At 42.7% G+C, this 24,365-nt stretch overlaps 1 protein-coding gene across 7 annotated transcripts in view; it reads left to right on the top strand.

Annotated features, from left to right (window-relative positions):
* Nucleotides 1-24,365, top strand: part of FARP1 (FERM, ARH/RhoGEF and pleckstrin domain protein 1) — a 205,392-nt gene that overhangs the window by 174,102 nt on the left and 6,925 nt on the right. For 6 of the 7 annotated variants that reach the window (XR_002444130.1, XM_021416320.1, XM_021416328.1 and 3 more), the window contains 8 exons: nucleotides 2,841-3,031; nucleotides 4,797-4,886; nucleotides 7,037-7,170; nucleotides 14,913-14,994; nucleotides 17,581-17,818; nucleotides 19,573-19,703; nucleotides 21,795-21,863; nucleotides 23,856-23,945. Coding sequence is in view for 6 of the 7 variants with exons in the window: in XM_021416320.1 (XP_021271995.1) it covers nucleotides 2,841-3,031; nucleotides 4,797-4,886; nucleotides 7,037-7,170; nucleotides 14,913-14,994; nucleotides 17,581-17,818; nucleotides 19,573-19,703; nucleotides 21,795-21,863; nucleotides 23,856-23,945 (1,025 nt within the window). In the remaining variant the exon portion in view is untranslated. The remainder of the gene's footprint in view (nucleotides 1-2,840; nucleotides 3,032-4,796; nucleotides 4,887-7,036; nucleotides 7,171-14,912; nucleotides 14,995-17,580; nucleotides 17,819-19,572; nucleotides 19,704-21,794; nucleotides 21,864-23,855; nucleotides 23,946-24,365) is intronic. The other variant, XM_021416360.1, reaches the window with a different exon arrangement.

Here is a 24,365-nt window from a genome sequence, read left to right as displayed (position 1 = left end):
TGACAGATGCCCCCCAAGTTGAAGTTTCAATCTACATAAAAATGACTTGAAGTAAGAGTGAAGAGGATTCAGTGTTACCAGCTGCAAACCTCTAAGGCCTCTAAGGTGCTGAGCAGTCCCATTTCTTATCTGACAACTGACATGCTAATAATTTGCTGTCACTCAAGGAATTATTTGGGGTAAAATGTGAGGAATTTCAGTACCTTGTAAATAAGATTGGTCTTCCCTCTGCTTCTGTTTATATTCTGCAGTATGTAGCTGCTGAGTAGAGCGTGTATGGATATACTCTTCTGTGGCAGAAGGTCAGATGAAACACAGAGGAAAAGACCATTTGGTTAATGTAGATTATTTGTTCCTCACCTCCATGGAGAAGACAAAAACACTTTGCACCATTGCCTTGACCCATCAGCATGACACATGTCCTGACTGGTGATGATGGGGAGAAGACCTTCCATTTTCATTTCTTTGTGACTTACTGACATTCTCAAAGCAGAGCAAGTTGTTTTCCCACTTTTTACCAGAACAACATGTGACGTGTTCATCTTTTTGGCCATGTTGATTGTAATTAGGCCCCAGAATGTGCTAAAGAAACAGCATTTTGAGGCCCTTTTTCAGTGTAGTCACCTTCTTACACCTAGCTTTAGTTTTCAGTTGTCCGGCATATTGGCAAATGGGGTCTAGCTTGTGGTGGTGTTTGGACTTAGCTCACATCCACTTTCATACCAAAAAAAAAGAAGAGAATGTAGCATTTTGACTTGCTGCAAAATAGATCTGCGAGTGGCAGTGATGTATTGGTGTGCAAGCCTGTAATCAGCGAGGGTATGCACAATGCTGTGAGCCACCAGGCACAGTTTTTCTTGATATTTTTATAATACTTTTCTGAAGTTGTGTCTTCCAAGTGTGGATTAGGAAGTCTTTTTAATTCATTGTACATCCGATATTTTATAGTTTTAAATACTCGTACTGATAGAAATTCCAGTACACCTGAAGTTAGATGTAGCGTTACAAATAGGTAGGTAGATATGTTTATTTATCTATATCTATCTATCATGGATAGGTGCTATTTAACTTCTAGAATATACTGCCTGTGAACTTCTCACAGAGGTGCAAATCGTTTATTATGCTGTCATATGACAGGCATAGTGCCAGAATTTCTTTGTTTCCATGTTTGAGGTGATATCACTTTTCTTACGTCTTTTGTAATGTAGAGTATAGCACTCTTAACCTTACAACCTTGCTATTAATCTGTTTCACTATTTCTCATTGATGAATTCAATTTCTTTTGAAAACACTGTATACAGTTGTGTGCTAGAGTCAATAAAATTGACATTTGTGTAACAAGCTGTGGCATTTCCTCAAATTTCACCGAACACTGATTTAGTGTGAAACTGTTGATAAAGTCGTTCCTGCTAGCTGTAATAATACAGAACTTTATTTCATATCAGACAAACACTGCTTTGACTTTGATTTATAATAGGCTACATAACTGTCATGATTACGTAAACTGATGACTGTACTGTGTTTTTCCTTCTCTTTTCTAAGGAATGAAATATAAACATGAACTGCTTTGGAACTGGAAAACATTCATGTTCTAGCAATAAATCTTAAGTTCTTCCAGAAAATAAATAGGTTTTACAACTGGCCTAATTATATTTATTGGTGCCTCTGTTTACTGGAGTGTCTCACCTGTGTTGTCTCACTAGCAGAAACATTTAGCTATCATAATCTAGAGAGGGTAAAAACCCACCCCATGACAGTATAATGTATTTGCCCTTAAGTATATATGGCAATGTATATTTTACCTTTAATCCTAGACAGACTATTAGCTGTGGTAATCAAGAGCTTGTCATGGAAATTTTTTTTTGTTGGATTTTAAGGTGTGATGCCAAAATTGTACAGATTGTGAATGTTCTTCCACGTGAAAGATCCATCTTCTAAAACAGGTTTAGATTTTCAGAGGTTTGGAGGAGGGGATGATGGAGAACAGTGGGCATTTTTGGCAAACTCTCTCCTTTGTGCAGTCAGCAGTCTAACTGCTTCCCAAAAGGCAAAATGCTCATTTCAGTAATATTTAATGTAGCGTATGTGAATCCATGAAAGTGTAATTAATTGTCTAATTCTTTACTATTTTGAATCCAAAATTAAATGAGATTTTATATCTGTGCTAATCTAAAGTTGTCATGCTTTGTGCATTAAAAATATTGCTTTTCTTATGTAAATGTAATGCTAGCATTTCCATCCCAAACAATCAGAGGAGCATGGAAAGACCTACAAGGTACAATATACATACTTGTGTTGTGTGTAGCAATTGGGGAACTAGTAGTTTTCTCCCTTCATGTTAGATATACCTGGTGTTATTTAGCTGCAACACTACTGTAGAAAGTCTTTGTTTCTTTTTCTCTAGACTTCTATTAGATATGTCCTATAGCTCCCTATGGAGTACTGATTTGAATCTTTTTAGTTGGCTAGAAAGAATAGCACGCCTAGGGTGACTCCCTTATTGTTTTATTTATTCTCTTTAATAGAGTAGGTGACAATGGTGAAAAATTTGGTGTTAATTTGATGTGTAGCTGTAAATCTTGCAGCTCAGTCACGTATGCCCTGATCCCTTCCTTACAGAGACACTAATTTCAGCCAGTTTCGTCAGCTAAGAAAACACTCCAGTCCCTTGGTTAATGCAAGTGGATTCAGTTCCTCTGACTTCATGTCCGCTTGCAGAAGTTTGAGGACCCTGGTGGCTGTGTATTGTAGTGTAATTTCACATGCTGCAACTTAAGATGGTAAATTTTTTGCATAGAGAGAACGTGTCCTAACTGGTTTCTGTTGTACCATTTTTTTAGCAGGTTCTCTGACTGGCAGCCCTCATCTTTCAGAGCTTTCCATCAATTCCCAAGGAGGACCATCAGTGGCAAACATGTCATTATCTCCAAACTTGAGCCCTGATGCCAAGCAGTCATCTCCCTTGATAAGCCCTTTGCTGAATGACCCATCATGCATCAGGACTGAGGAAGAGGAAGAGGTCAGAAAAAAGGTAAGGCAGGGGTGGTGGCCCTTGGCCCTCTTCTCTGTGTTGTGTTGTGCCCACTGTTATTTGTCAAAGCTACTAATTCTACATACCTTGCAGCTTTCTCATCATAGATCTACATAAATAACTTGAATTGGGCCACTTGGTGTCTGCTGCCCTCAGTCAGGATGTGTCCAAGAGATCCCTGTGCTTCTGAGGCTGATCTCCCATTTAAGAGTGGGTCTGGCCAGTAACCACAGAGCTGCTGCAGCCAAGAGCTCAGCGGCCTGGATTCATCCTCCTGAACAGAGGTGCAGGAGTTAGGAGTTAGCTCCCCTATAAGCAGCAGAAGGAAGATCGGTAGCTCCATGCCCCAAAGGTGGGATAAATCTGGGCCAGTCCTTTGGGTGGAAGTGTTAATTCTGAGGCTGTTTTGATACGGTCCCTCATAAATCTGGCTTGTTTTTAGGGAGAGGAGTTTAGTAGTTTGATGTAACAAAACAGTTAGATCCAGTGTGGTATTGCAGGGAGAATTTCCAGGTAACAGACAGCAAAGGGGCAGTGTAGAGGTTGTGTGGAAGCATACAAGCCAGTCTGTCCCTGCAGGGAGCATTTGGGAGTGGAAAATACTCTCTTTGAACTCCAGCCTGCAGTGCTCAGCTGGAAGTGTTTGGCTCAGCCCCATCATTGCAGCAAAACCATAAGGAAGCATCGCATCCAAAACTGTCTTCAGTGACAGAAGTGATTCTGTCTGAGCCAGGGTATTCTCAGTGTCTGCCAGCTCATCCCTCCTGTGCCGCAGGAGGAGGCAGGCTATGCTCGTGCTTCTGTTGCCTGCTTTTTTTCCTGAGCTGGGACCATCTCAGGAGGAAGACGGTAAGAACTCAGCTGGCTTTGGTGAAAGTGTGGCATGTGTATGGAAGACACGTGAGAGAAATCTGAGAAGAAAAGCCAAGAAGCTATTAATAGACTCACAATTCTCTCTGCCAGCCCAACGTACAGCAGCAGACTGTTCTAGTTTATACCAGCTGATGATGGTTCCCATGGCATTATACTCTGACTGGGAAATGCCTGCACGGTCTTGCCTCACATCCCTTTCTGGTGCATGCTATACATTGCTGATCTTCAGGGAGGAAGCATAGAGCAAAAGGTTCATGGATCTTCCTTTTAGCTTCATGAGCAGCTCAGAGCAAGAACTAAGAGGTCAGAACCACTTTTGCCTCTTGGATAGCACAGGAAAATTAGAGTTGAGTTGTGTTTTTTTTTCCTGAAATTTAAAATCTATAGCGTACTCTAAAATCCTTCCTCTCTCTCACTGTTAGGTTGTTCACCTGCACTGGGAAAATCATCCAGATTTAATTTTTTGTTGAGTGTTTTGCTGTAGATTCTTACTCTGATAGTGAAACCTGTAATAATTAGGCACTGTTTTTTGCAGCATTTGTCAGATTTGGTTCACGTAGTTGTCTGGCCTGCAAAGGATTTTTTTTGTGAACTCCAGAATATGTCCTGCTCCACAGGTGTGCAATAAGCCAAAAAGAACATCAGCTTAGAAGACCTTGTGGGAGAAAGAAGTCTCTCAAGAACCCATAGAAGGTGTTTGTTCTCTTGTGTTGGCATGGCAGAATTGTTTCCAGGGCTTCAGGGCTTATGAACAGTCAAGCATGAGTCACAGTAACCACAGACAGGGGTCACTAGTTTGTAACTCTCTTGGTGATTGTTGCCTGCAGTTTTTTTTCTACAGAAAGCAGCTCCATAAAAGCAGATGAAAACCTAACGTGTTTGCAATTTGCAGAGATTCCCAACTGAGAAAGCTTACTTCATTGCTAAAGAAGTAGCAACCACAGAACGAACATACCTGAAGGACCTTGAAGTTATCACATCGGTATGTTTACTTCAGCGTTACTCGTGAAACACGCGAAGCTGCAGTCAGCAGTAGTATTTCATCCGCTCCATTTAACATCTTAGCTGTTCCACGCTGCTTTTATGTGCTGCACTGTAGGTATTCTCTGCGGTGCTCAGGAGTACAGCTCTGGGGAGGAAGTAACACAAAAAGCAGAAAGCGAAGGTTTGCCCTGTGGTTAGTAACATGCACTATGAAACTCTTTCAGGTTGAGGAACTTGGAACACAGTTCAGTTATTCTTTCTTGCTCTCATGCTTTGTGGTTGTAATTACTGAAAATGCCTGTGGGTTTTCAATGATTTCTCTTAAAACTGAAGTTGCTCCCTAGGGGGGCATACTAATGTTTTCCTCTGGCTTAAATGCCTTCCATTTAACATCAAGTGTGATAGAGCACCTATTGGAATGTTTCTGACTTTTCAGTAAGTAAAACTGACTGTTAAATAACTTACTATTTTGTAGCATCTTATCAGCATGTGATTGTTAAAATCACTCAGGTGCTTTCTTTGCACACGCAACAGTCCTATTTAATTTCCAAGAGTAACATGTGCAAGATTTGGCCTTAAACGATAGTTATCTGTGAGAGGGAGCTGGGTCCAAACCGTCTGAAGGTATTTCAGCAGTTCTGTCAGGTTCAGTCAGTTCCAGACTTCCCAGATGTTTAATTGCCCAGTGTGTGTACCTCTCTGAGGTTGTGCATTGCCACTTCGTGCATCAGATGTTGTAAGGAGGATGTGCTGCAGGGAAGAGTCTGCTGGTACCAGTGGGGAACCAGGAAGAGACACCTCCCCAGTTTCTCTTCTACTCCAGGATACCACATGGCAGATGAAATAGATCTGACACCAAATTAGACACAGCTGATGTAAGCTGGAGGAGCATGGTTGTTAGAGGCAGCAGGATAGCAGTGGCTTCTCTGCCTACTGATCCTGGCTTTATGGAGATGCCAGGCTGTGTGGGACAGTGATCATTGCTGCAGTCCTAACAACAGATGTGCTGCTTTCATCTTTCATTTCACTCAGCAGCTGCAGAAGCAGCAAGTTTTACCTCTTCATAGCTCCCTGCCAGTTTCTGCCTTAGGTCAAACCACTACCCAGCCCTTTATCCTTGTAGCAGGCAAATTTGAATAGAGCCATAGAAAGTCTCTAAGCTGATGAGACCCATAGGCTGTGCTATGCATGTCTGTGGCCCAGGAAACCAGTGTCATTAGAAAAGATAGAGCAAGTTCCATGCATGAAGTATGAGACTTGGTAGGTCTGCAGTTCTTCAGTCTTAGCTCAGCTCAGTGCAGAAATAAAATGACAGAGAGGGGAGGCTTAGGATTGCCTCTTTTTAACCTAGGTCTGCGTCAGCTGATGCGGTGTCGAGCCTACTGTATCTTATATATGATCCCTACAGCCTTGTGTCTGTTGCTGGAAGGCAACCATAGATAGCTAGAGCCCCTCAGGGCAACAAGGAGAGGGAGTACTCTTATCATGCTGAAGAGAATCGTCTGCCATCTTGACAAGCCCTGTAGTCCTCTGGTTTTACATCATCCGTGTGTCTCCCAGGGTAAAATAAAGCGAACATGCAGCAAGACTGAGCAGGAGCCTGTTGCAGTCTTAACAGTGTTGGGCCTGACCCTCCTGTTTCCTGCTCCCAGCATCTTGTCTTAAAAGTGCAACATGCTGTGCTACTTGTTCACTTTGCAAAACACGATTTCTCCGACCGTGAACAGCTCCGTGAGTTTAAGTGTTTACTATCCTAACTCCTGTCAATGGGATTTCAGACAGAACTCAGCAAAATAAAATGCAGAGCGTATTTTGTGGTTTTACTGGAACGCTTGCAAGTATTCTCTTGAGAAAATCCTCTTGCACCTACAGTATTTGCAAATCCAGTTTGGGCTTGAAAAGAACTTTTGAGATTTGGTCAGTGATGGCAAAGAGGAAGGGAGTTTCTTTTTCACCTATGCAGGGCCTGACCACTGATAAGAACGCCAGTTCCGGAGGTGGGAGTGTCGGGGTAGCTGGAGTTACGTCCCTAGTGCCAGCTGGAAAGCTTCTTACTGGGCTAGGTCTGTAGGTGTTTGATGCAGACAGCCATGGTCATACCTGCTGCATGCCACCCCCTTGGTAATTTTACTTCTTTTCTGTTTGTAGTGGTTTCAGAGTGCAGTGAGCAAAGAGGATTGCATGCCCGAGACTCTGAAAAATCTTATATTCTCCAACTTCGAACCTTTGCACAAATTTCACACTGGTTTTCTCAAGGAAATTGAGCAGAGACTTGCTCTGTGGTAAGATTATTTTTTTGTTATTTAGCAATGTTATTTCATGCAGTCTAGCATTTTTGCACTCCCTTTTTTGCTAATTCTTTGTGGTTTGATTGTTGTGATTCATTTGTGAAGCTGTAGATGTTGGTTGTTAGCAGCCTGCATATACTGAGTCATGCTTTGTTCGTGTTTACTTGACAAACTCTGTTGTTCAGCTATCTCAGTCAGGTACAGACATATGTAAATGAGATCGTAACGTTGGATGAAGCTTTCTTTTGCCAAATGTCAGTGTTTCTGTATGGCTGCTCTTCTGAAAACATGCTGCAAGCAAGGCTTATGAGTAATAAAGAGGGGGAGGCGAAGGACCAAATCCTGATTCTGTCAAATAGGGTTGAGCTGATAGAAATTTCAAAGAGCAGCAGCCTATTCTACAGCGCCTCATACTTGGCACTCTCAGGGTGCACTCTACAATGGACAGAGAAGAGTGGACTATTAGAAGATTACGCTGGGCTTAAAACTTATCTATTCTTAGTTTAAAAGTCAACAAAACACAGCGTTCGTGTGGAATAGCTGTGAATTCAGTAATTCTTCCCTGGCAGTGCTCTAACTCAGTGCATTTAATCAGCGATGTCAGAGCAGAGGCAGCACACAGAAGCCCTCTCCTTGCTGTGATTCGACCTGTCTGGACTGGATTGTTATTTTCTGTGTAGACATTTCTGGTGGGTTATCTTAGGTCCTGGAAGCCAACTTTTCCTTCTCAGTAAGAAAAGTGACCGTGGAAAATGCTGTGAAAGCAGCGTACGTGTGCCTTGCAGGCAAAGCGGATGAGTGCCCATCAGTTTAATGCCCATGTAACTAATGAATCGAAGCAAAAGCAAGACATAATCTTAGAGTGCATGAGTTTAGCTCTTGTGTTGTGATGAGCAAGGTCACTGAATGAGAGCACAGCACACTGCAGACTAATAGTCTCCAAACCCACCTTGCAGTTCCATAATTAGTGGATGTTTTTTGGGGAAAGGAATGTGATATTGCCTTTTAGAGCTTAAATCCTCAGCTAGGGCTTCATGGTTGGTGCTTGATGTAAGCTTACTTCCAAGGCATGTGCTGCACAGCAACCCAGTCTGCATGTTCTTTTCTTCATTGGACATCTACTACTGTTTTAATTGAGTCAGGCTACTTACCTTCTGGTATTATTTGCTTTTCAATAAGGAATATTTGTGACAGGTACACTAAGAAGGCTTTTTAAAATGCTATAAAGTTGTGATTGATTCTCCACCCTCATTGTAGGATTAACAGCATCTGGAATGGGGCTGAAGGATGTGTGGTGAGAAAAGGAAGATCTGTAGTCCATAAAGTGCCAAGTTCTGCTCTCTACCAGACCAGTCTGATCTAGTGAGCTTTATGTGTGCTAATTCCTAGGGCACATGTTGAAATAGATTCCCCCTATATCCTCTGGTTGCTAGTTTTACTACAGGTGTATGCCAACCTCCTGCACAGATGTGATGCTTTTCAAAATTGAATTATGTTGCAATAACTGCCTAACCTAAGGCTATTGGGTTTAGAGAGTAGAGAAAGTAGAAAACAAATCTCTTTTGAGGTCCATAAGAGGTTCAAAGACTGCAAATAAGATTTTGTGTTTTCCAGTTTGTGCATATTAGGGACAAAACTCTGCAGCCCCATTGGAGCCTTCATTGCTGTGAGGTCCCTAGACACAAACACTGAAGTGAAAATGCAGTATCTGAGAAATTCAGCTGGAGTCATTGGAAGAAACTCCTAATGAATATTAAAGCTTTTTGATTTTCTGTGGTTTTATTTTTTCCTCCTCTTCAGTTAGCTTCTTTTAGAGCTGACTTAGCCTTTTGTTTTCTAACTTATCCTTGCGTCCAGAAGCTATGGTTTCATAGAACAGCAAACCTCACTTTAAGACTCCTAATGCCATATTAAAACTCTAGCTTTTCTATGATACAAAGTGCTGATCTGCTGTGAATTTGGTTTTGCAATTCAAAAATATTCTGATGAGGTAACTTTGCTCCAGCTGGGCACCTCAATCTGACTTTGGCAGATCAGCTATTGCGCATCCTTCCATGGTCAGTGTAGGGCCGCTGTGAATTCTCTCTCAGCTGCTCTGATTCATTTGACAGAAAAGCAGTCACATTCCTGCTCCCAGTCTGGACCCAGCTGGCAGCTGACAGCTTGGGCTTACCTAGTGTAAATGTTTGCTTTTAAAGTTCTGGAAGATTTGAATATGTGAAATTGTGGGGGGAGGTAGACTAGCTAGCAGGTGTTATTTTGGAGGTGTTGGTGTTTTTATGTGCCACAGATGCTGAAATAAGTTGCAAGCAATAAACTCTTATCCTGTAGAGACTACTGCTTGATTAAATAGTGAGTGACAAAAATAAGCTGTCTCTCAGTGTGTAAAAGAGCGGCATGGTAAGGAATTCCTCCAGCAGTGTGGTCAAGGCCACTTAGCTCGATGCCCATGCTGTTGTGATTGTCTTGATACCTTTGGCCCTGGGTATTTTAAGCCAGTGGTTTCAACATAGAGCACTGGCCAGCCTCTAATGCAGGTATGCAGATCCTCATGAGTCTGGCTACCACCGAGCTCCATGACACCGCTGCAGGATACAAGCCAGCTCATTTATACCTCATTTATCTGCGTCAGCTCTTTTACCAGAGAGTGGGGAAGGAAGGTGAGACGCGAGCAGGCTCTGCATTCATCAGAAATGAAGGACCTTTGGATAAAAGTGTAAGAGACTTTATCAAGCTACCAAAAGCCCCTCAGTCCTCAAACGTGCTGTGGGAGCTCCTGTGAGAGGTGCTCACCCAGAGGATAGAATGCTGAATTTTACCAGATGAAGAGCAGTGCAGCCTGGGCATCGGTTTGCTTGTCGAAGGCATGCTCCAGGCCTTTGCGTTGTGTGTTGGAAGCTCCTGCAGAAAGCCGTCCCTGCTCACACCTTGGGTCACGTTGAAGCTGGTGCTCTGTAAAAAGGCTGTAAAATGACTAAGGCCGGGGGAAGATTGCTCATAACAGTTGTTAGATAACTCCGTGCTTGTAATCTATTTAAACATCGATAGATATTTTTTTTTTTGGTATTTGGCTCAAAGAGGCTCAGGTTATGCGTATTATTAAAAGCATTTCTGGCTTGGTAGATGGTTTCTGAACTGTTTGAATATGCTACTGAACATCTTAAGGGCTGGTATCCTGTTGACCCAGTTATGGATTCTGGCAGGACTGGTTTGTTTCTTTATACAACTCACCCATTTTTCATACTAAGCAGCAGATCCCAGTGAGGACGTTTTTAACAAGATGTGAACTGATGCTGACACCAATAGCCAACTGCAGGAAATGGGAATTTGACGCATTTTTTGCAGCCAGGGTTTCATTCTGGCCATAATGCTGAGGAGATTCCCAGTGCTTTTACTGTGTGGCATCCCCAGATCAGCAATACCCTGCTCTGGTTGATGTTTTCCATCAAAGGAGTCCCCAACCTTTTTTGCTTCTCCGTATGAGAGGATTATCTCGGTGTCTTAAAGCTGACTCTTATTGTCTGGGGCCTGGAGGCTTTATGTTGAGGAGGAAGAGGTGCGGACAATGCAGTGTGACATGCTCCATTAGCATCTGGCCAGCTAACTCTGAGAAGTCAGTTGGACTCTACTTTTTCATTTCTGTAAGCTGTTTAAGGGGCTAGTCATTTGGGCCACGCGCAATATTTTCCTGCCAAAAAGTTGAGCTCATCTTCCCACACCCATTCAAGTGTTTGTATTGAAGGTTTCCAAACTGATTTCTGTTAATTCTGACAAAATGTGGCAAATGGAGAACTGTAAATTTCCCCCTTGGTTGACCACTAGGCTCTGCAGAGAGCAATGCCAGGGCAAGCCAGGATAGCCACTTCTGCCCTGTGGAGCCCTGTTAGGAAGCGTGAATTGGTGTTTGGGCCCTTATCCATGTGCTGGAGAGAAAAAGCCTTATGTGCTTTCAAGAAATGTCGGCAGACTCATCCTCTCACTGGGAAGCCAGTAATTTGAGTTCCTGTTCAAAGGCACTTCTGAAGAAAGCTGCTGCTGGGTTCTACCAGATGTGGCTGAGAAATATGTGGCTGGTAATTTGCAAGACAGCTCTTAGATCTTAGCATATGAAAGGAGAGGGCTCGATCAGGATTCATGGGAGCCAGTTTGAAAACCTGTAATAAAAAGCGCTCAGAGAGGTGTTAGACAGAAGAGCTAAATGCTGATTTATTAACCATTTTTTGTTGGGGAAGTAGTACTTGTGGTGAGGAAGAACAGCCTGGTAAACAGTTCGTGTAAACAAAGCTGCAATCCTTATCTGCCTTCTTAAATGTTCAAGTGCCAACAATTCAGCAGTGTAAAAACTGGCTTTAATTGTGAACATTAAAAGATATTGCTTAATGATAGAACTTTAGTTACTAGTACTTTCGGAAAGCCTAAAGCATCAAAATGCTTAAAGATGAGCTCTACTGTCCAGGAGGATTTGCTGTTCTTAAGCCTGTAGCAGAAGGTCATGCACTGCAAATGTAATTTGCTGCAATTTAAATTTTTTTGCTGCAGTTAAAGGGCTGCAATTGAAATTGTTATGTTGACCTGGCAAGAAATCTGTGTTGAGATACCTTTACTTCCTTCTGTGCCTTCCCACCGTCACCAGACTTTTGTTACTAATGTTGGCTATCCTGGACGACTGAGGGTAGTATGGGCTGACCTGAGATTTCCTTTAATTCATTTTTCAGTGATGTGCACTGAGAAGCAAGAAATTTAATTGGAAAACTCAATATAGATACTTGCATAGTCCTTGTAAGTCGAGCTGGTGGCCTTTTGTAGTATTGTCTAAGGTAGTTTCTGAGTCTCTTATCAGGTATAAAAATCGGTCGCTTCTTCTTTGCTTGCAATTGTGTGCTTGCATTGGTGTAAAAAGGAAGGGGCTACTTGGAGACAAATGGGAAATGAACTTCTTATAGATGGTATCTCCACTGCTCAGCATGACTTTCAGTAGCATTGGACCTCCCCACTGCAGAGTGAGGGCGCATTATTTTTGTGGAAACCAGCTCCTATATTTTCTATAGATTTGGGAGTCATAAATCAGCTCTCAAGATTTGTAGCAGCCTCATCCCTGACTTCTGTCCCTTGTTACTGTCAGATAGATACTGTGTTCAGTGTCCTGTGAAGATGGGGAGTAAGAACGATTTATCCATCAACGCACAGCAAATGAGCAGCTTCTTCTCCCCTCAGCAAGCTGTGTTGTTAATGAAAACATGCACCACGGGGAGAGCTCTGTCTCTTGCTTCTGAGCTTTGGTCTGCTGAAGCAGTCAGACACTGTCTGATAGATTGGGTGCTTTTTGAATTGTCCATGACTTGCACAGTGAGGAGCTGGGATGAGGGCTGTGTAGTGCAGGAGTTGTGGTGAAGTCCAGGTAGAGAGCTAGGGAGTAGAGAAGGGGTTTTAGGAGGCAGAAGGCAGATGTGCAGCCATCCTGTCCCTGCCCTGCTGGCCCAGCCATCGCATTTCTGGATTTTCTTAGAGTTTTACTTCTTCTAGAAGTACTCATCTGCCTACAGCACAGGTTGCCTCTCTGGTACGATTAGCCAGTAGCTGGAGAGAGGCTGTTGCCTCCCTCTTTGTCTCTCTGGCAAAATGCTGAGCAAGATGTGAAAGCCCATACTGTTAAATAAGAAGCACTGGGCAAAAGCTAATGAAGGGGAATGTTCCTGATGCCACATGTGTGGCTGATGTGATGAGATGCTGTGCAAGCAGTCAGTGCTGGCTGAGCTGAAGAGAGGCCAGAAGGGCAGCTTTTAGGAAATAAGGACCTGACTGCTCAAGGAACAACTGCACTAAATATTAGCTGAGTTCACAAAGTCAGGGGAAGCACTCACTGTGACTTTGGTAGGATCGCAGTCAGCCTTTGAGCATTTGGCTGGTGGATATGGACTTGACAAGGAGTGTTCCAGCCAGCTAATGCGTAGCCTTGAGATCAGAACAGCGATTTTCTATAGACGAGACTTCTGTCCTCAAAGAATTCAGAAGCAGTAATCTTGTAACACCCATACATACCTCTGTTGTTCTTTGCATTACAGATAATTTCTTTAGAGTGTTTTGACTATGGCAATGTTTATTTAACGTAGTGTTTTTGCAAAGCTGGAAATGCTACTTACAGTCACCCCCGACACAACCCAACTTCATACCCCAGCATAACCTTTGGTTTCAGAAAAAACATGAGATGTCCTGTAGAGGACTGTGTTTTTCTTGTTTACATATGTGTGTGCATGCCTGAGAGACTTAACACAATAGGACATAATTAAAGACAGCCGATGAAACTGGATATTGTTTAGATGAACATGGAGCAATCCCTTGTTTATCAACTGAGTCCCTTTGTCTATGGGAGGATGAAGTGGGGGATGTTACCGCACAGAATCCACAAGCCCCTGCCCTCTGCATTTCCTGGTTAGAAGGGCGTACAGAGGTTATCCACCATGAACATAACCACGTCTAGCTTTACAAAACAAAATATATGTTAGAACATATTCAGGTAATAATGTAGAGATTTAAAATATACACATATGTATGTTTTTTTCCACGTGTCTTACCAGTGAACAGTGTGTTCCCAACAACAGCGGTATCCTCTATGATTTGGTGAGTGTGGGACCTCTCTGGCTAATGCTGGTACTGAGGAATGCAGAGATTTACCATCTGGTTGTCCTTTTGTTCCTTCACTGCACGCAGAAAGCCAGAAATTTGGGAAAGCCCATATATCCACCAGCAATAACACAAAACAGAGGTCCTGTTATTCCTGGGATCATTGAGAACTTGCTTGTATTCCTGCCCTCTCCCGAGGTAGTGCATTGCTTTGACTGAATTGCAGTTGCCCTGCCTGCAGATCTGTCTCCCGGTATGCAGATGTGGGAACTACACTGGATTTAAAACATTGTGGACAGCATGAAAAAAAGCCACCCTGCAGGAAACTTGGAAGCAGTATTAGCAGTTGGAAAGGGAAGGAGGCAGTGGTTCTCCCCTTACCCCCCCCCCCCCACTGATTTCCTTTGGAAAATCTAACTTAATTGGAACAGTTTGGTTCTTATAGTCATGCTTTTTCCCCCTGTGTTCTCTCAAAGATGTGTTTGGATCCGTTCAGCGTGTGGCATCCCTGCCTGTCTCGCACATGGGTTTGAAGCAGAAATGTCTTTTTCATCAGGAGCTGAGCTTCTCCCAGAGGCAGCACCCACCCAGGCGCAGCTGGCCGGGAGGGAGTGGTTTGCAGTTCTAATACCAAAAGTGACATACTGAAAATTAATTCCCTGCCAGTACATAACGCTCGTGAGTCAAACCCAGGTGCTGGGCAGAGTATTTTGTCCCATTGTCCCTTGCACAAGCAGAAGGATTTTCAGAGTGGGAACCTCTTGTTTTGGGGTACAATTCTTAACAGCGTTGTCCTTCTGCTGTAAGCTCATGTATCATGGTGACATTTTGATGCCTTCCTTTTTCTTAAGCCATTTCCAGCCTCCCCTTGTGTATTTAAAAACCTTGGCAATTCTCTTTAGAAGTCTGATCCAGTGAAGCAATGGCCTTGCTGCCGCCAGGCCTGCTGGCCCCAGGAGCCCCATCAGGAAGACACCTCACGTGCTGCTGAGCTGAGAAGCACAGGGTTAGGGTCGGAAAGAAACGAGCTGCTGGGTTCCTTTCTGTGCCTGTAAGTGATTATTCAGGTGGTTATATTGCTTGACTAACCTGTGTGCTCTTTCTGTGGCTGACAGGGAAGGCCGTTCCAATGCTCACATTAAAGGAGGTCACCAAAGAATCGGGGATGTTATGCTGAAGAACATTCAGAGTATGAAGGTAGGAATGATCTCATAACTGTTAAGCTTTGACATGGATTAGAATGAACCTGCATTTCATTTTCGTGTGATGTGGCTTGCTGTGCTGGGTTTTGCCAGTTGTAGTGAAAGCTTATGCTGTACAAGTTTCCTTTGATAAAGTATCATGTGTTTGGGGAGCACTGGGATTGCAGAATTCCAAGCTGACTTTGAACTTCTCAGCCCCTTTCCTCTACTCCCTTTCCAAATTTAGGAGCAGTCAGAATCACAGAATGGCTTGGACTGGAGGGGACCTCAAAGATCATCTGGTTCCAACCCCCTGCCACGGGCAGGGTTGCCAACCACGAAATCAGGCACTAGATCAGGGCTCCATCCAACCTGGCCTTGAACACCTCCAATGACAGAGCACCCACAGCTTCTCTGGGCAGCCTGTGCCAGTGCCTCACTGCCCTCTGAGTGAAGAATTTCCCTCTGACATCTAACCTAAATCTCCCCTCACTTAGTTTAAAACCATTCCCCCTTGTCTTATCACTATCTGCCCATGTAAAAAGTTTATTTCCCTCCTGTTTATAAGCTCCCTTTAATTATTGGAACAATAAACACAAAAGTTCAGGAACACATAATTCCGAGTTCTTTATTCTTGCAAATAACACATCAGAATTTGTATGTCTGAAGAGGTTGTTCACAAGCCAACTGTTCCCACTTGTGTATGCAAATAAAACTATTAAAGTATTGCAGGAGCAGTGACCTTTACCTGGGTGCTGGTTTGATTTTGAGAACTTCTACTGGTGCACTACAGCACCAAGTGAGATGAAAGATTTTTGAACGAATGAGAATAATTAATTCTCATCTCTTTAAAGCTGAAAGCCAAATACGTGTGTGAGCAGTATATGTAAATGTAGCTTGACTTTAAGAAGGACAGATGGATGTGCAGAGAGGTTAAGTGACGTGGAAGCCGTTACAGAATGAGTGGAAAAAAAGGGAACACAGAAACCCTGATTTACAGCCCTGACACGCAGACAGCTTTGTCACCAATAAAGTAGGAACAGCTTTTTCCCATCAAGACACAATTCAGATGCCTCGGAGGAAACACAGGGGGCTTTCCTACCCCCACCCCTCCTCTCAAGAGGGACACACCTTTTCACAAACAGTTTTTGGAATCTCAGGGAGCTTTTGACAGATTGTCCTTCTGCTCCCAGTACCTTGTGATATTAAATGTTGTCCTTGGTTGTCTGATCTGCTCCTTCTGCAACTGGTCTAAGAACACTATACATTATAACATAGACCCACTGGCTTGCTTTCACCTTCTATGTTCTCCCCTTTCCCATTAGAGGATTCTGTTCATTTGCTTTGAGAACTATTGCTGCTGATAAGCACAGATATGTGGAGGAAAGGGGCAAAACCCAGTTTGACCTTAGGAACTGCATAGGAAGTGATAAGTTAGTTAAAACTCTACATCTTTATCGTGAGACCCGTTAAAAGACCTGAAAACTGACAATCATTGTTTAATTAACACAGGAGGGAAATCAAGAACAAATGGGCAGCCTCTGTAGTTGTCCTGAGAATCTGCAGTGTCTTTGTAGGTAGGGTGAATACACGGTGTATGGGGGAAGCGGCTTGCCTGCAGGGATGTGATGTTTCTGGTGAAGACATCACATATCAAAGGGAGAGGGAGTTGATAGGAAATGTGTCAAAAATCAGGAGCTTTAGATTAAACCAAGCTGTTTTCTGAAGTCCATTCAATACACAGATTTGATTTGGTTTTGTTGCTGGATGATATTTTACCAGGTATTGGAAAACCTTATCTAGCTGCCTGAAGAATCTGTTTGCCTTTTGCAAAACTCAAAAAGCCACTTGTCTTAGTCGTTAAAAAAAAAAAAATACTGCTCAGTTGTTTTGGATGGGACCCAGCACTGTCTGTGATACTGTAACCTAAGTGGCATTGCGTATTTCTTGCAAACTTTGATCACTCACTGGGGCGTAACTACCCCTGCCAGTGGGATCATCTTATGGACTGTGCCAAGCAGTAGAGGATGTAAACCAAGGATGGAGAACTGTAACATAGCCATTTCTGCCAAGCAACTCCTGCATATTTTGTTTAGAATCCCGGGAGATGCATCTTCTCGTTAATAATAGGCGAACAGAAGCTAGAGGTCCAGTTGCCTGCATCTCAGTTTTCCAAAGGCACCAAAGAGATCCAGGGCACCTAAATACCGTCATCCTCTATAAAATCCAGTTTTGTTTCCTGGTACTGCATTCATGTTGTCTCTCGCCCTGTTGCTCCTGCTTGTATGAGCTGTGTTCATGTCATCTCTTTGCCTCTGGATTTCTCGTTGATGTGAGACAGTTAGCTTTGTTCACTCATGTACTTTGTCTTACAGGGAATGCAGAGGGGATGAGGGTATACTTCACACTAGTCATGACATTTCTTCTTTTCAAGTGCATATCAGAGCCACTGTGTTGCACAGTGATCTCGTTTGCAAAATCCCAGTGGCTGTGATAGCTGGATTTTTAATTGGTATAGGTTTGGAGTGAATGGTTATGAGTCACATCTCACTGTTTGCTAATAGCTCTACCATATGCTTTTTCTTTCTTTGTGCCTATTAAGCAACTGACAGTTCACCTGTGGAAGCACAATGAAATTTTAACTGAGTTGGAGAATGGAATCAAGAACTCTCGCAAGCTGGAGACCTTTTGCAGGGACTTCGAGCTACAGAAAGTTTGCTACTTGCCTCTCAATACCTTCCTGCTCAGACCTTTACACAGGCTTATGCACTACAAGCAGATAATGGAGAGACTTTGCAAACACTACCCACCACACCACGCAGACTTCAGGGATTCAAGAGGTATGAAAAGGCAAAAGATACCAGTTCCCAGAGCTGGGGAATGCTGGAGGTGTATGTACAAACATTATTTTTTTTTCCTTACAGCCTAATTAAAAGAGGATTGAGTTGCAAAATCAATCACTCAGAAGACCAGAAATAGTAGGATTAGAGTTGCTCTTGTATACACGTTATGGTACACTGTGGACAAACACTTGGAAGAGAAATCTGCTGGGGGTTATTAAATACACAGAAATGACATGCAGTTCAGGAAGTCCCTTGAGCTGAAAATAGTTGGGAGAGAACATGGGGGAGTGCCAGATGTGCTTATCTTATTCTCAGCTTTCCCTAGATATCCTCTAGTGACACAGGGTATTGGCCCAGCTGAACCCTTGATCTGACTCCATGTGGCTGCTTGTTGTTAGGTCTTAACATAGTCTTAAGGAGAATATTATTTTTCCAGATATACACTTTGTTCTATTACCACTTCCATGATTTGTCTCAGGAACTCAAAGCTGCCAGCGTGTTGGGTTGTGGTTTTTTTTGGCGTTGGTTTTTAAATGTGAGGAAATTTTCCTCCTGTAGTCTGAGGTCACTGCTATTTCTTTTCGATGATTTGCTTTCCTCCTTCCATTTGCTGGTTTCCCATCCCACTGTACGCTATCTCCATTTGAATGTAGCTGTGTCCTGCATGGTTCCCACTCAGTGCAGGCTGTGGGCAGGAGGCAGTGCTCAGCATGGCTGCTCCCAGCTATACAGTGTTAGCTGAGCTGGCTGGCTGCGTTCCCTTGGCTGCTGCGCATTGAGAGCCATGTAGGCAGTGCACAAAATAAGGTGGTAACTTGACCTGTGGTAATAAGAACTGCCACAGAGGTCTGTGTGACAAAAATGCTTGCCTAAATGTAGCTACTGCCTGAAAGAGCTCAAGGAGTAAAGATCTTTACTTCTGAAGACTGTAGAGGTCATCACTTACTAAAATGATACTGGATTATTCCATGCTTCCAGGGTAACGTGTTCATGCCAGTCTATATATACGTATACATATATATATATATATATATATGAAAATCTGGAAAGTAATCATAGATAATCATCAAAATATTAAAATCTGGAAAACATCTGCTTAAAATGGGGTTTGAAAAGTTCAGTCTGTTGGGGCCCACATTTGTTTTATAAGCACTGTCATAACTGGCTTGTTTCTGATCTTGGAAGTAAACTCATGATTCTGTGGCTTCTCCCAGGACAGAAGAGGGAGAAACCAGCGTGGGTAGGGACAGCAAACCCAGGTGCCTTGTTAATGATACAGAGACTTTTTCTTCCTTTTTTTTTTTTAATATTTATTTTAAAATAGCCTGTCCATGTGGATGTATCCAGGTTGGTGCTCATGTGCTCGATGGCACTGAGAGCCAGTCTGTGAGCTGATCGCCCAGAAAAGATGTAGTGATTTTATGCCCAATTCCCTGAGTGAGTTGGATAGTAGAACTTTTTGATTGGTGCCATGAATTGACTTGAGTATCCCTACAAAGTTTCTGTAGCTAAAGCTGAGCAAACTTTCAGATGAAGAAGTTGACTGTCTTTTCACTACAACTTTCCATCCTCGATAAGTTTGATGCCCAGAGTTTGTAAGGTTTTTAGTCAGCCTGAGCAGGTTTACACTGTGAAGGAAAAGGGTATCGCAAGGACTGATGCTCATGAGTTGCTTTCTGCAGATAAACATCTTCCTCTTTGAATATTCTTTGTAAGTTTATAAAAAGCATTTTATGGTTTTGTTTATCTAGCTGCTTTGGCTGAGATTTCCGAAATGGTGGCTCAGCTCCATGGCAATATGATAAAGATGGAGAACTTCCAGAAGCTGCATGAACTCAAGAAAGACTTGATAGGCATTGACAATCTGGTAATCCCAGGAAGGGTAAGTAGCAGAATTGTGATCAAGGTTTGGTACCATTTCAAAGCATTAGATATATTTCAGAAATCTGATTCTTAGGAGCATCTGTGAAACTGCCTTTCCTCATATGAACGTTTTTCTTTCACCAAAAACTGTTGCATGTGAACATAATAATACCATAGAAAACAGCAGCCTTCATAGCAGGAAGAAGCTATCATCTTTATTATCTTTTTACAGATTTTATTAGGTTTATCTTATATATAGATTTGGATGGCTGTAGGCAATTCCAAATGTCTATTACAGGAGGCAGTAAAAATGTAATATTTATCACAGCATTCAGAGCTTGAGCATTTCCTCCTTTCTTTCTGCCCTTTTTTCTCTTTTTTTTTTTCCCCCCCTGGTCCTCAGTGCTAGAGCATAGCAGATTAAAGAGAAGCAAGACATTTGTGCTGGAGGACCTTCAGCCTGGTCACGATGCCTGGCTCTGAAACTCATGGCCCTGAGGACAAGCAGTCTCTTTAGTCTACATGTAATGTTAGGCAATAATTTTTGAGACAGTGTTGCCTTAAGTGAACACTTTTAATTGTGTTACAAAAATACCGACATTGCTTCCGTACTTCCTGCTGTGGTTTTTTAAAACAGAGGCTTATTTCAGTATAAATGGCCCTCTGCAGAATCTGTAGCCTTTTCTGCTTTTCTGGGCACATATATCTGTGCATTCAAGCTTGAGAGTTGTCTGTTGTCGAAGTGTTTTTCTCCCCACTCCCCTGACTTCTGTGTGTAATACACGAAAACACTACTTGCGGCAGCTGAAAACGCATTGCTAGTCAGTTCTTGCCTTTCATGCATCTTGTGAAATAGATGGAAAAAAACAGATGAGTTTTGTGTTGAATTGCAAATACAGCAGTGCTCGAAGGCACTCTGCAGCCTGGGGTCTGCTCATAGTGCCATATCCATGCCTTGTGCTACTGTGGTGTCAGACTAGAGGCTGCTCCTCACACACCCGTACTCATGTTCATGTAAGGATTTACGTATTTAAGGGAGCTGCACACAGGTATTTTGGCTACCAGGATCTGGCAGATGCCCATGTATTGCTGCTCTCTGGGCTTTGTGCTGCTGGGCCAGACAGAGGCCGGGCTGGATGCAGTGCTGCTGAGCCACTGCTGCCCTTGGCCGGGTTGCCCAGAGGAGGCCCCATGCCATATCTCTGAGGAGGAATGCTCGCCAGGCCAGTGATGAGCTGTCCTCAATATGGCTTCAGGGAGCCATTGTCCTTACAGTGCCCCAGCCTGCTGCTGCCATCCTGGTTCCTGTGCTGGATGGTAAAGCATCCCACAGTCAGTTCTGTTTGCAGGTGGCAATGACCCACAGCTCTTCTGTGAGTTCGTGCAGTGCTTGGCTATGGTGAAGCTGGCCCTGTTGGTCACCATTAGGTAGTACAACATAGTAGTGATTGGGCTTAGTAAAGTTCGGTGGTCAGCAATGGCTTCCAGTGGCCTCTTTTTGGCACCACAAGCTTACCATGACAGAAGGGACAACCTTTTCTAGGCACCTCTACTTAAAGTAACCTTTTCTTAAGGTAGACTGGACACGTCATAGCAACCTTAAGGCTAAGGAGCATCTTTCTGAATAGATTAATCTCCAACAGCCAGTTTGTTGCTAAGCTGCAGGCAATTCTGATGCTTTATCTGCCTTTTACATGCACAATAGGAGTAAAACAACCCTCAGAAAACTGTAATAAATAAATATAAACCTCTTGGCTGGAGGGATTGACTGAAAAATGGTGTTGTGATGGGTTTCAGATACGTGGGAGGGTGGATTACGTTATAGTTCACAATAAATCCAGTTAATCCCAGACCTTTGAAAATTCCAGTTGGGCTATTCTTCTTATACTTTCATCCCTAAACATTTTTAAACAATTTGATCTGAATTAATGCACTGTATGATTTGACATGGGCTGTACTAGGATAACACATGCTGCCAGATCCATTTCCCTCTTTTTATGCTGCTGACATCGATATGTTCATCAAGTAGTCATGTTTAATTTTGCATACTGACAAATCATAATCACTTCTTGCAAAAAGTACATATTTGTTTTGTATTTCCTTCCTACAGGAATTCATTAGACTGGGCAGTCTTAGTAAGTTGTCTGGAAAAGGTTTACAGCAACGAATGTTTTTCCTGGTAAGCAAGAAGGCATTTTTTTCTTTATATATTGCAATGTAACTGTAGGCAACTATTAAGCAAACTGTTAAACTTGAATTGTGAATTGCAGTATTTTTAAATGGTCATCCATTTAAATCAACATAATACATGACCTCACTGGTTAAGAACACATATTTCTGTCCAAAGCCAATATTCTCTTTGTCACTGCTTCTTACAAAGATAACACTATTATTTTCATATGCCACTGTGAATACCACGTTAAAATAATACTTCTTAGCAACGTGGTCTTAAATAAAAGCAGAGTCATTAAAAACAGGGAAGTAGCACCGGGGTTAGTGGTCATATCTCAAGAAGAAGATAAACAGTAACTCCTGGTGATGTAAAAAGATAATCCCTATAATGCTCTCAGGACGCATTACAGAGCCAGGTTTCTCCACAAAGCATCCATTTTCAGCCCATTTACCTGGAGACAGATTGAGAAATTTCTGCACTAGGAAGGATCATAGAATAGAATACAATCGTTAAGGTTGGAAAAGACTTCTAAGATCATCTAGTCCAACTGTCCACCTACCTCCAGTATTGCCCACTATACCACGTTCCTTAGTACCACATCTACACGTTTCTTGGACACCCCCATGCACAGTTACTCCACCACCTCCCTGAGCAGCCTGTTCCAGTGCCTCACCATTCTTTCAGAGAAGTTTTTCTTCACAGCGTTTTCAGGATGGCTTCTCCTCTCATCTGTTCTGGAAACTGACTTGCTCCCAGGAGCCCAGTACTGCAGTGGCTCAGCCATTGATGTGGGGGGACTGGGATGCCCAGCAGAGTTAATGGATTTTACAGTCCAGTGATATGGGGGCAGAACATGAAAGAGTCAGTGCAGCAGGAGAGGAAAACTCTTCCTTGGCTTTTTGTGGGCAAAAGGTGAAGACAGTGTGTAGAACAGCTTGTGAGCATGCTAGATTTTATGGGATGTTCAGCATTTGCTCTCCCAAATGAGCCCGACATAAAACCACCAGTTTTATCTTGGTAGGATTTTGCTCTGGCTTTAAAGGCACTAAAGTGAGAGCCAAGAGAATGCAGTGCTTATTTTCTTGCATACCACTGTTCTTCTTACCAAATGATGCTTTGATATTGTATAAAATGTTAATAGATCAAGACTAGACTCTTAAGTCAGTCTTAGTTTTTGGCTTTTGCTCACACTGTCAAAGGAGTCTTTCATCTGCCTTAAGCACCAGAATCTTTTTTGGAGATAGAAGCCCGAATCAATATTCCATGACTCCAAATACGCGTGTAATTATTGGCATAATTAAATCCCCCTCTAGTGGCCAGTCCATATCACTTCATGAATTACTGCTGTTGGACTGTACAACTCTGTAGTGAGAGTTATGCTTCCCACCACAAAAAATAATGCTCTTGATGCAGCTGTCATGTTTGAGAACGTCTTTTGACCCATGGCCAATGAAGACAGACCATTTGTATGACAACAACACACAACATAATGCAGCTCAACATTTGACATCTGCCTAAAATCACCTCCTTTAAAACAGGCCTCACAGCTTCTTTCTGAGTATATGGAGTGAGAAATAGCCAACTGAAGAGGACAGTTGGGCACATCTGTCTTGGGGCACGCTTCTTTATCTTCCAACACAAATCAGAAAAAAAGTAGCGATGAAACTGGCTGATCTTCCTGTGCTTCGAAGTGCTGCAAAATGTGAAATATCTTATTTGGTTTCACTACTGTAGCTTGTTAGTTTTGACCCAGACATTAAAAAAAAGAGAATATTTGAAGACATTAAATGGAAAACTGTTGGAATATGCCTGAGATTAGCTGGGAAGGAAGGCAGGGATAGCAACAGGTAATACTGGGATAATGTGGAAGCCAGTATTTTGGATTCTTGCATTAGAACTGCCAGTACTGGCTAGTTTTCTGGTTTTTACTATTTTGGTTATTTTTTTTCCTACATGTATGCTTACATAGTTCTAATAATACTTATTCTTGCTTTTCAGTTTAATGATATTTTGTTGTACACAAGCAGAGGCCTGACAGCATCGAATCAGTTTAAAGTCCATGGGCATCTGCCACTGTATGGCATGACAGTAAGTATTGTAAGAGCTTGGATTCATGCTTACTTGGTCATGTAAGGTCCCATCTCAATTGCTTCTGGAGTCAGAGCGGTGGGCAGGAGTTGTTCTCAGGCTCAGAGAAGTGGGTTTGTTCTGCAGTTTCAGCAGAGGCAAAGCACGGTGCCTGGTGGGTCTGTGCTGGGTTCAGCATGTGGTCTTGGAGCATTCTATGCAAAAGTGGTTGCATGGCAAAAATGAAATAGACATCTGGGGGGACAGCTTCCTCATAATGCGGAATAGTTCTCATGCGGTGAGATCTTTATTTTTTTAAACCACAAATTTAACCGTGGTTCTTACAAGTAATTAATCACTAATTGCTCATAGACACACTGCTGGAGACAAATAATCATTAGCAACGATTTCATTCCTGTGGAGAAATTGTTTCCTAACGTT

Source organism: Numida meleagris, chromosome 1 (assembly GCF_002078875.1).
Source record: "Numida meleagris isolate 19003 breed g44 Domestic line chromosome 1, NumMel1.0, whole genome shotgun sequence".
NCBI classification, from domain to species: Eukaryota; Metazoa; Chordata; class Aves; order Galliformes; family Numididae; genus Numida; species Numida meleagris.
The sequence above is the reverse complement of the archived record's forward strand: the minus strand, read 5'-3'. Positions and strand labels throughout refer to the sequence as shown.